This window comes from Sinocyclocheilus anshuiensis, unplaced genomic scaffold (genome assembly GCF_001515605.1).
Source record: "Sinocyclocheilus anshuiensis isolate Anshui unplaced genomic scaffold, SAMN03320099.WGS_v1.1 scaffold67, whole genome shotgun sequence".
Lineage (NCBI taxonomy): Eukaryota > Metazoa > Chordata > Actinopteri > Cypriniformes > Cyprinidae > Sinocyclocheilus > Sinocyclocheilus anshuiensis.
This window is the reverse complement of record NW_015552546.1, coordinates 2,527,867-2,539,651: the sequence shown is the minus strand read 5'-3', so window position 1 is coordinate 2,539,651 and position 11,785 is coordinate 2,527,867. Positions and strand designations below refer to the sequence as shown.

At 35.9% G+C, this 11,785-nt stretch overlaps 1 protein-coding gene across 2 annotated transcripts in view; it reads left to right on the top strand.

The window, feature by feature from the left end:
• LOC107664200 (protein-methionine sulfoxide oxidase mical1-like) overlaps positions 1-11,785 on the top strand; it is a 45,414-nt gene that overhangs the window by 23,703 nt on the left and 9,926 nt on the right. For both annotated transcript variants that reach the window (XM_016454696.1, XM_016454697.1), the window contains exons 12-17: positions 135-282; positions 848-1,044; positions 7,590-7,681; positions 8,062-8,142; positions 8,804-9,005; positions 9,781-9,851. In XM_016454696.1, the coding sequence (XP_016310182.1) occupies positions 135-282; positions 848-1,044; positions 7,590-7,681; positions 8,062-8,142; positions 8,804-9,005; positions 9,781-9,851 (791 nt within the window). The remainder of the gene's footprint in view (positions 1-134; positions 283-847; positions 1,045-7,589; positions 7,682-8,061; positions 8,143-8,803; positions 9,006-9,780; positions 9,852-11,785) is intronic.

Genomic DNA, 11,785 nt, shown 5'->3' with positions numbered 1-11,785 from the left:
AATATTGTTTTCAATAATATTCTATCTATCTGTTAATATATGTTAATTTATTATCATTATATATCTGTTAACATCTCAGAAATGAACAAACTCAGACTTTACAGGGAAGTGATGAACTGAATTCATGTGTTTAGACTCTATCAGGCGTCTGGAGGATCTGCTGTCCTGGTGTCAGAAGAACACAGCGGGGTACAAACATGTGAAGGTGAAAGACCTGAGCGAGTCCTGGAGGTCCGGGATGGCCCTCTGCGCTCTCATCCACAACTTCAGACCTGAACTCATGTAGGATCACCTTAACCAACAGCGAACAAGAATATTAGTGTCTGATTAAACATGCAGAGCTCAGTTTTGCTGTGAAAAGTTCATGCTAGATACAGAAAGTTTGAGGTCAATAAGATTTTTTTTTAAAGAAATTAATACTTTTATTCAGCAAGGATGCGTTACATTGATCAAAAGTGACATTTAAAGAATTTATAAAGTTACAAAAGATTTCAGTTCCAAACAAATGCTGTTCTTCTGAACTTTCAGTTAATCATAGAATCCTGAAAAAAATTACTGGAGCAATGGCTGCTGAAAATTCAGCTTTACTATCACTGGAGTACATTACATTTTAAAATGTATTCAAAAAGAAAACATGTATTTCAATTTGTAAAAATGTTTCACATTATTACTGCTTTTACTGTATATGAGTTTACAAATAAATGCAGCATTGGTGAGAGAGAAAATACTTCTTTCAAAAACATTCAAAATCTTACTAATCCCAAACTTTTGGATGGATGCATAGAGAGATAGACCTATAATACCTGCAATATTATGCAAATGATATGCATGTTGTCGTCTCTTGCAGTGACATGTCTTGTCTAGATGAATATAACATCACCGGGAACAATAAGTTGGCCTTTGACCTGATGGAGAGAGAGTTTGGGATCACTCCGGTAATGCGTGCCAGTGAAATGACCACCTGCGGGAAAATCGACCAGCTGTCTATGGTTGTCTACCTCACACAGATACGCAACGCTCTCACAGAGAAACATACACCAGCAGGTAATTAAGACTGTATCTGGACGCATTTATAACTTTGAAATACACTTTTACTGATTGTCTGAAATATGTAATACAATTTATTGGTTGTATTTACGTTGCTTATTCAGTCTCAGATTGAATATCTTTTTTTAAAGGGTTTTACAGTATCTGTATTTTACAATTACTTCTGTTATGACTGGCAAACCTGTGCATACTGACATAGTTCACACTGCGTTTTTTTGTTTGTTTGTTTTTTGTAGTGAGGATTATAGATAAATAGTTGTTAATGTGTTAAAAAGGTCTGTAATTAAAAAAAAAAGTAACTGTAGGCAGTCATACACTACGGGAGGGGTCGCCAACTGGCAGACTCCAGTCCGAATCCGGACCACGAGATGTGTCCATCCGGACTGCGAAGCCTTTTGATATAATGAAATAAATAAAGGCCAAACGCTATTTTCTAACAAAATCAAGTTTATATGAAGCACATCAGGTCAGCTCAGTAGAGCCGTTTGGGTCCTATGGCGCCACGGGTTGCTACTACATTCTGTTGCTACGGTAGGACATGCAGTGAAGAGAGCGGCACGCTGCGCGCAGACAGATGAAACTTTCAGTGAGTGAAAAGCAAAGGCATTCTCAAAAATTATTTATGATTTCAGGAGGTCTTAAATTTGAGGACGGTAGGACAAGAATTGCGATAATCTTAAAACTTCAAAACGCTTTTTTCATTGAATATGCACGTTTCAAAGTCAGCTGCTGCATTGCTTTGTGTACTGCCGTTACCGGGAAACCGCTATATTTATGCCAGTGGTTTTCAAACTTGTTCCTGTGGACCCACAGCTCTGCACATTTTGCATGTCTCCCTAATTTACACACCTGATTCAGATCATCATCTCATTAGGAAAGAGCTCCATGAACTCAAATGAGTGTGTCAGATAAGGGAGACATGCAAAATGTGCAGAGCAGTGGGTCCCGAGAAACAGGATTGAAAACCACTGATTTATGCTGTTCCAAAAGCGCAACCCGCTGGCAGAGAATTAATTTGCTTTTTCAATAAGCCTGTCTGTTTTTGTTCAGATCAATGTGAAAATCAACCCATGTTTTTATGCAGAAAACTCGCAGAGTTGCAAATGTGAACTAGCGGATCGACAAGAAGTTAATGCATTATAAACATTTAAACAATTAAGACAGTAACATACTGTATATTTATATGTTAATTAATATAATAATTGATTGATAATAATTGTTTAAATTAATATAATAATTTATACTTTTGCCTCCATTTTCTTAAAGAAATGGTTTAAAGGCTGAAAGGTGAAGTTAATCATTTTATAAAACTTTTTGTTTTTGTGAAACCTGTATCTGAACTCTAAATCATGCTTTTTACAGTCATTTTAATTTTTATTTGTGCTGGTCTTAAAAAATGTCTTAAAGTCTTAAATATGAGCTTAAATATCCTGCAGAAACCCCGGTCTGGCAAAAACCCATCAATTCATGTTTTTTTAGGTAGGCCTATATAATAGGGATGCACAGATCCGATACTCAGTATCGGTATCGGCTCCGATACTGGCATTTTCTGCCGGATCGGGTATCGGTCAGACGAGACAAATCCAAATCCGATATTGTGCGTATACTATTCTGTTATTAAGCCGCACGAAAGGCACAAAAACATTATAAAGCACCATAAAGTTTTCGTGCACTATATTCCAAGTGAAGCCGTTCCATATTTAAATATGAGGTAGATGAATATTTAAGTCAAGTTCACGTAAACTCTTGTCTCCGCTGCGGCTGTCTGTCATCCTCCATTCAGCATTCAAACTGCGTGTCGTATTCGGTTTCGACAGTCAAGACGATGAAACTCTTTCCAAGAGCGCACAGTAACTGAGATTTAAAACTGTTAAAAGAAAAGGCTCAAACTATTGCACTCATGATTTTTCTAGAATAACTTTTGATGCTGAATTATTCACTAGCCTAGTTTATAATAGTATTATTGTCATAGTTTATGATTATATATTTTTTCAATTGTTATTTTTCTTTAAAATGAAGTTGTCTAACACACAGAACAGTGATGATCAGGTCAACACACTGAGGTGTAGAAATTCTACATTGATTAAAAAAAAACAGTGCTAGTATCGGATCGGTATCGGCCGATACTCAGAATTTTTGGTATCGGATTGAATCTGAAAAAATGGTATCGTTGCATCCCTACTATATAATTGTCCGGACCTTGGCTGGTGAGAAGGGTTCATTACTGGACCTCAAGCAATTTTAGCTGAAGACCCCTGCTGTAGAACATACTTTTTAAGTGGTTGCAAAGTAATTACTTAAAAGAAGTACCTACCCAGACAGTATGTGATTTTGGATGCAGTCTGTGTTTGAATAATTTTAAACAAAGTTTGGGAACAGGAATCCATTGCTTAAAGGATTAGTTCACTTCCTGAATAAAACTTTCCTGATAATTAACTCACCCCCATGCCATCCAAGATGTTCATGTGTTTCTGTCTTCAGTCGCAAAGCAATTAAGGTTTTTGATGTTTGAAATCTTTCTTGTGGAATAATGCATACTTTTTTTCACTGTTCCTGTAGGCAGTATGTGGTATAAAGTATATACTACATAGTATATAGAAAATAGTATGGATGTGTCCATTCTGAACATAGGCAACAGTTAGGACAGGTTTTAGCCAAGGGTCAGTGTGATTTTTCTATACAACTATTCTGTACTACGTACTAGCTCATACATAAAATGAGTATAGACTACCATTATGTCTAGGCTTTTCTCCAGCAAAGCTCAACAGGTGGCAGTATTTTATTCAGTGTTGTCTTGTGTTTTATTTTTTCACCCGTTTGGTTCATCGGTGTACCTCTTTCACAAGTTCACCCTTACATCTAATCTGATAGCAAATAGTAAGCATATTTTGGCGTGCTGTCCTGGGGGAGGGCTCCAAGCCCGGAATATAGCCCGAACCCAGAGAACTACCCCTATCCCTAATATGGGATGAAAATAGATTAGGAGTGAGGAGTTGGGGTGGAGGAGGGATGCCGGAAAACTGTCGTAGGACAGAGGCAGGTAGGCTGCATATATATATACGTATTGTGCTAGCTAGGATGGTTAGCTAAACGAGTTACACCTGTGCCAAATTGGTTGATTATCTGACCGTGCTCCTCCCGAACCTTGTTAATAAAACATAAGATCCGATACTCAGTATCGGTATCGGCTCCGATACTGGCATTTTCTGCCGGATCGGGTATCGGTCAGACGAGACAAATCCAAATCCGATATTGTGCGTATACTATTCTGTTATTAAGCCGCACGAAAGGCACAAAAACATTATAAAGCACCATAAAGTTTTCGTGCACTATATTCCAAGTGAAGCCGTTCCATATTTAAATATGAGGTAGATGAATATTTAAGTCAAGTTCACGTAAACTCTTGTCTCCGCTGCGGCTGTCTGTCATCCTCCATTCAGCATTCAAACTGCGTGTCGTATTCGGTTTCGACAGTCAAGACGATGAAACTCTTTCCAAGAGCGCACAGTAACTGAGATTTAAAACTGTTAAAAGAAAAGGCTCAAACTATTGCACTCATGATTTTTCTAGAATAACTTTTGATGCTGAATTATTCACTAGCCTAGTTTATAATAGTATTATTGTCATAGTTTATGATTATATATTTTTTCAATTGTTATTTTTCTTTAAAATGAAGTTGTCTAACACACAGAACAGTGATGATCAGGTCAACACACTGAGGTGTAGAAATTCTACATTGATTAAAAAAAAACAGTGCTAGTATCGGATCGGTATCGGCCGATACTCAGAATTTTTGGTATCGGATTGAATCTGAAAAAATGGTATCGTTGCATCCCTACTATATAATTGTCCGGACCTTGGCTGGTGAGAAGGGTTCATTACTGGACCTCAAGCAATTTTAGCTGAAGACCCCTGCACTATGGGGTCGGTGAGATTTCTTGAAATATTTTTGAAGACTCTTCTGCTCACCAGGGCTGCATTTATTTGATCAAAAATACAGTAAAAATAGTAATAATATGAAATATTATTACGATTTCAAATAACTGGTTTATTTGACCAGTTTATATTTTAGATTTCTAAATATTTGTTTATATTTATTCTATGGCTTTTTAAATATATTTTAAAATGTAAATTATTCCTGTGATCAAAGCTTAATTTTCAGCATCATTACTCCAGTCTTCAGTGTCACATGATCCTTCAGAAATCATTCTGATATGCTCATTTGCTGCTCAAGAAACTTTTCTAATTATCGTATTAACGTAATATTTTTGTGAAAATTGTGATATACTTTTTTTTATTTTTCTTTGATGATTGGAAAGTTCAGAAGAACCACAGTTATTTGAAGTAATAGAATCATTTGTAACATTATAAATGTCTTTGCTGCCACTTTTGATCAATTTAATGCATCCTTGCTGAATAAAAATATTAATTCTTTTAATACTTAATTCTTAAGACTTTGGCTATGACCGGTAACATATGTTAACATGCTTATGGTTGTGACAATATTGTCACGATTTCTCAACTGAATTTTCAGCTTTGTTTAAATTAGGGATGGGAAGATTCCCCAATTCGCTCGGTGCATCGGCAAAAAAAGTTAACGATGCGATGCATCGGTTTAAAAAGTGTGCATCGGATACAAGTTGGCATTTGTATCGTGATACATCGTTTCTAACATATTTGCATCTTGCATTCCTGTTGTTCAGTGTTAGAGGAGCTCAGCTTAGTCTGACAGTTTGCCTGCCCTGGACCAGGTTAGCTTTCCAGCATAAGTTGCCACTGTGACTGATTTTGATCTTTATTAAATTTGTTTTATGGAACCAAATCGTTTGACAGCAAGTCAGACTAACTGAAATAAGCCTGGCCTATTTGGTAAACTTGTTTTATGAAACAGGCCTCGAGGCATTAGAAGTCAGAAGACACAAGTTAATTTATGATTTGCTGTCTGCCTGAACCAAAGAAATAAATGCGATCATATTTTTTCCATTGCATCGAATCGCATTGTGTTGAATCGGATCGAATCGAAATCTTGCTTTATGGAACCAAATCATTTGACAATGAGTCAGACTAACTGAAATAAGCCTGGCTTATTTGGTAAACTTGTCTTATGAAACAGGCCTCGAGGCATTAGAAGTGATCATATTTTTTCCATTGCATCGAATCGCATTTTGTTGAATCGAATCGAATCGAAATCGGATCGCACTGCATCGTAATAGGGGTGAATCGTATCGTATCGCTAGCTACTTCATATGTATCGTCAATGTATCGTATCGCATCGGCCTCAGTTATGGAGATGCACATCTCTAGTTTATATGCATGATCTGTATGAAAATTCAGAGAAAAAAAAGTCATTTTCAGAGCATCTACTGTAAGAGAAACAGGCTGATGAATGTCTTAGCACACATAATAGCATCATCATCACCACCTGAAATCAGGTCTGCTGTCTCTTTAAGACCCCTTCCCAGCATGCACTGCTGTGAATGGGCAGTTTTCTGCTGTAGTCTGACAGCAACGGCTGCAGCAGCAAATGCACTCAGCTGGGGAGAAATCAGCAGCTCATGGGCGATTGGGTGGGAGTGGATCTCAGTCCAGCCTCGACACGCACCGCTCTGAGACGCCATCTGCAGAAGAGGAGTCGCAGCCGTTAGAGGGGCTTTAGGGAGCGGGATTGAGCGTTTAGTTGTTGGATGCTGTGTTTGGGAGGGGATCTCACACAGATGTTGAGCTGTCACTCACGCAGGCTGTGGATGTCTGTATTCTGGGGAAGGGGGTGGGATCCAATACAGCTCATCTCTAACACGCCACTGCAAACCGCATATTGAATGGGATGATTCGTATTTGTTCCAGTTTAAAGGGTAGGAAGTTATTTTATTGTATTTTATTATTTATTCATGTGATTATTTATTATTGTTTTATTTTACTTTGCATCAATTTTTATGTATTACTGAAGCGATCCAGCGAATTGCATCTAAAATGCACAGTTTATGTAAGGTTGTTCTGGATTGTGAAAGATTATAAATGACGCTTTTCTTGTGTGCATGATATGGTTAATGATGTTCAGGATTTGAAGACATTTTAAGCATGTTTAATTTACAATTCACAATGTTTGCACTACATTTATTTTACATTTTATTTATTTTATTATTATTAATTATTACAATTAAGAATATTTTGACATTTCTTTTTGAACTACATGTAAAATGCAATGCTTTTTTTACAGTTTTGCTATTTTTTTATTATTGTTTATTAATATATAATTTTGTTTATATTTTAAATGTATTTAGATAATATATTATGCCATTGCTCTGAGTTGTTGAATTACACAGTGTTTCTGGTTTTGCTGCAATATGAAAAGCTTAAATAATAGATCATATTTTTGGACACGTTATACATAATGTTTTTGTTTTTTAATGATTTTTGGTCATTATTTATGGTTTGCAAATATATTTAATCATTTTTTCTTTTACATAACATTTTTATTTCTTTGCCACATTCATGCAACTGTATTTTGCATCTCACTATTTTGCTCCTCTTGTCTTTCTCAGAGCCCAACAACAAGAGCCTCTCACTGTCCAGAACCCGCTCGGCCGTTTTCTTCCTCAACACACTCAAGCGCAACTCCATCCAAAGACGCAAGGTACACAAACACCTGCCTGTTATCATGTCAAACAAACCCTGTATTGTTGACATTGTAGCAGTGATGCCTGTCAAAGGTCATGTGTAGTGTGTTGGGTTAGATAGAGCATGAAGCCATGTGCAATCGCTGTCGTAAAGAACCACAACTAAACGCCCCCGTTACACACAGCTGTTGCCAAAGCTAATTACTCCCATGCTGTCGCCACAATGAGGAAGTTAAAGGAACGATAAGAGGACGAGACAAAAAGGCTGCTATAGTTTGCTTGCTGCGTGTTTGTGGTGCAGGATAATGGTGAAATCATTGTTTATTTCTGTCGATCTGCTGTCGCCACATTATGTAACCTGAGCTGTAAATGAGATCATGTGACCCGTGTCTCTCAGGATCGACTGGCATCAGAGAAAGGATCAAGACAGCAAAAGATGAAGGAGAAAGAGGAGGAGAAGAATGCGAAAGAGGAAAAAGTAAGTGGTGAAATCTAGTTTCTTAATCAAACGGTGCAGTAGTGCTGTTGTAATGCAGTTTACGCCTGTTAGGGGTGAAGACAGATGTTCTGTTGTTATTTCTGCGATTAAACACAACAAATGATGCGCAGACCTATAGATATGGGTGGTTTAGTTATGTATCAGACTTAAAATTAAGAAATATTATTTCAGATCAGGATTAGAAATGACAAAACCTCTGAAAGTGACAAATGCCTTTAATAGTGAAAATATTGGGACAGAAATACCCATTTGTAATTATTTATTTTTTTTTGTATTGATTTTTAAACGTTAAATGTTTAAGCTTATGTTTAATAATTAATTTTTAATTAACCAATATTTAATATATTTTATTCAATGTGTCTTTTAAAATGCTCCCAGCATTCTAAAACTTGAAACGGCAGTTAGATGGAAAATGGCAGCTTTGATCTGATAAAATCATAATTGTTCACAAAGAGAATTTCATATTTTCAAATTTCAAATGCCTTGTAAATCGCAAAGATAAAAAATATCCAGAGTAAATTCATTCCAGGGGGCAAATATTGCTCCCTAGTTAAAAAAAAAAAAAAAAAGTAAATTCTTGTAATGCATTGCTCTATAGTAATTATATGTGCAGTATCTTAAACTTTGTCTAATTGTCCAGCCTGCAGCGCCTGTGGTGCCTGTGGTGCCCATGGCCTCATCAGAGGCGGGCAGCAGTGAGCTCTGTTATTTCTGCAACAAGCATCTATACGTGCTGGAGAGAGGAAGCGCTGAGGGCAAGTTCTTCCATCGCAGTTGTTTCAATTGTTATCAGTGCGGCTCCACTCTACGGCAGGGCGGATACACTTTCCACTCCGACACGGGTAAGCCTGAGATACATTTTATTTTATTTTATTTTTTTACTTTACTTTATTTTACTTTATTTTATTCTATTCTATTTTACTTTACTTTATTATACCTCATTTTATTATTATTAATTTTAATTTACTTTAGTATACTTCATTTTCTTTTACCTTACTACTGTATACTTCATTTTATTTTTATTATTTTATTTAATTATACTTCATTTATTTTGCTTTATTATACATCATTTTATTTACTTCATTTTATTTGACCTTATACTTCATTTTATTTTACTTTATTTCATTTTCTTGTACTTCATTTTATTTAACCTTATTATACTTTTTTGTTTTACTTTATTTATTTATTAATTTTTTTTTTTTTTTGGAGATCAGTGAGTAACAGTAGCTAAAAGTAGGCCTAAATACAGTATATAATTTTTCAGAATTTCTGAATGATAATAAATATTTCAGTATTGATATTTTTTGATATTTCTTATGTTACATAATGCAATTTATTTTATTATTTATCATACACTTGTCTCTCATCTGCTGTCATAAGGACTGAAACATCTTGATGTTATATAAATTATTACATAAGCTTTTAAAGCTATTCATAACGTGCACAGTGTGGAATGCTGTTTTATTAAGTTCTAATTATTACAACACATGTAAATTACAATCAACCACCTATGCAGCCCTTCAAAAATAGATCTTCTTAAATTATCCTGCTTGTGGGGCTTGTTCAATAATTTACCCCTTGTCTAAGAAGAACATGTTGAATTTGATTTGTCTTCAGGGAGATTCTACTGTGAGCTGCACTCAGTGGCTGAGGAAGAGGAGGGTGATGAAGGTCACAGAGGCTCACAGGTATGAATCACATCAGAGCTAATGAGACGCTTGATTGCCTCCTATTTACTGTCGGATCTCTTGTGTGAGGATACTGGGAAGGATATTGCTCTGAGAGTGTGGGGAGCATAATAACTTTCATTATTAAGCCATAGTTCTATAGTTCATATGCACAAAAATATATATGAAATTGATTTATTTGGACTTGACACCATAGTAATAGTTTTTTTCTCAGGTCCGATTTTTAATAATTTTTCTAGTGTTTTATGTGTCAGATGAAAATCAGTGTTATTCATGATTAGGGCTGGACAATAATTCAATATCAATATGTATCGCGATATAATTCGGAATTATATCGTATCGACCGAAATTAAGAAATATATCGTGATATAAATTTTGGCCATATTGTCCAGCCCTATTCATGATCATAGTGCAAACTTAAAGAGTTAGGTTAAGCTCTTATTTGTGCAAGTTTTGTTAAATATGTTATGATGGTATGATAGACAGATGGTCTTTTCTTCACTAAGATATATTCAGCTATTTCTTATGAAACAACATGATATGACGAGAACTAATGTGGGTCTGCTGCTGCGTCAGGGAAAACATTTCCTTTCCTCTCCTGCTCTTGTGCAGAATGGTGTTTAACGCTGAGATTGTGCTGTGAATCCGTTTCTGTGGAGTGTGTGTGTGTGTGTGTGTGTGTGTGTGTGTGCGTGTGCGTGTGCGTGTGTGAAGACTGAAGAGGGCGTCTGTTAAAGTAATGCTTGTGGGATTGGATTCCTAGTGGTTGGTCATAAGACTCCTCAGAGCTGATGCAGTTTTCTGTGAGCTACTGATGTTTTTTGCAGTCACTTTCTGTTGCAACCTATTCAACTGTATGATTTAAAGACAAGCAGTTTTAGTACTACTCATTTTAAACCAACATAATGCTAATGCACATCTGAAGATGAGAATGATTAGCCAATGCTTTGCAAGTCTGCTTTCCCATTGTAGTACTTAATTAAAGCCTATCATGGATAAATAAATATGACACTAAAACCGCCAGTAGGTGGCAGCAAGTCCCTGTCTTAATGGGTGATTCATTGAATCAGTCATTCAAACGATTCATTCAAAATGCCTAATTCGTTTAGAATCAAAGCAAGTGAAGGTCTTTATGAATGGATCATTGAATCATTGACTCAAATGATTTGTTCAAAAAACGATTAATTCAGGAGCGAAACAGCGCAGTGTTACTCTGAGAGATGTCCTGTTCCGACTATTTTTGTTGGTGAAACAGACAACAGACAATATTGTGTGTAAAAAGTAACTCAGTAAATATTAACTTCTTGTTTGTTGCACTCTTGTGTAGAATCGGTACTCTTGCTTATGTGATATTGACTATTACAAATCTTTTATAAAACCATAGTGTTATTTTTTGCTTTCGTAACTTGAATTATAGGTACATTTTTAACTATTCTAATAGGCTTCATCACGCAGTGAATGCTTTTGGACTCTCAAGATGTGTTTTTGTTTGTTTTTTGCATACACACACTTGATAATGTCAGTTCGCACATCGTTAAAACAACAATTACGATATTATTGTAGACGATAAATATCGCACACCCCTAGTGCACTCACATTTACTGCTATTCTGAAAAATGTCACTGTTAAAATTGAGACATTTCAACAGGAGTTCATGCAACCAGGAGTTTTGCTTGTGGGCAAAATATTTTCCTGCACGAATTTTGAATCGATTAAAGATGGTCATGCATATTGAACGACAGAAAGCTGGTTAATTTGAAATGTTTTTGTGAGCAATGCTTTACACATCACTATACTATTGCCAATAATGGTTGACTGATATATTGCCACAGTCGAAAAAATCACTTAATTTTACAATCAGTTAGTAATCTAGTTAAAGTCTCACAGTTAGTTGTAAGCTGTACTGTATATGTGACCCTGGACCACAAAACTTA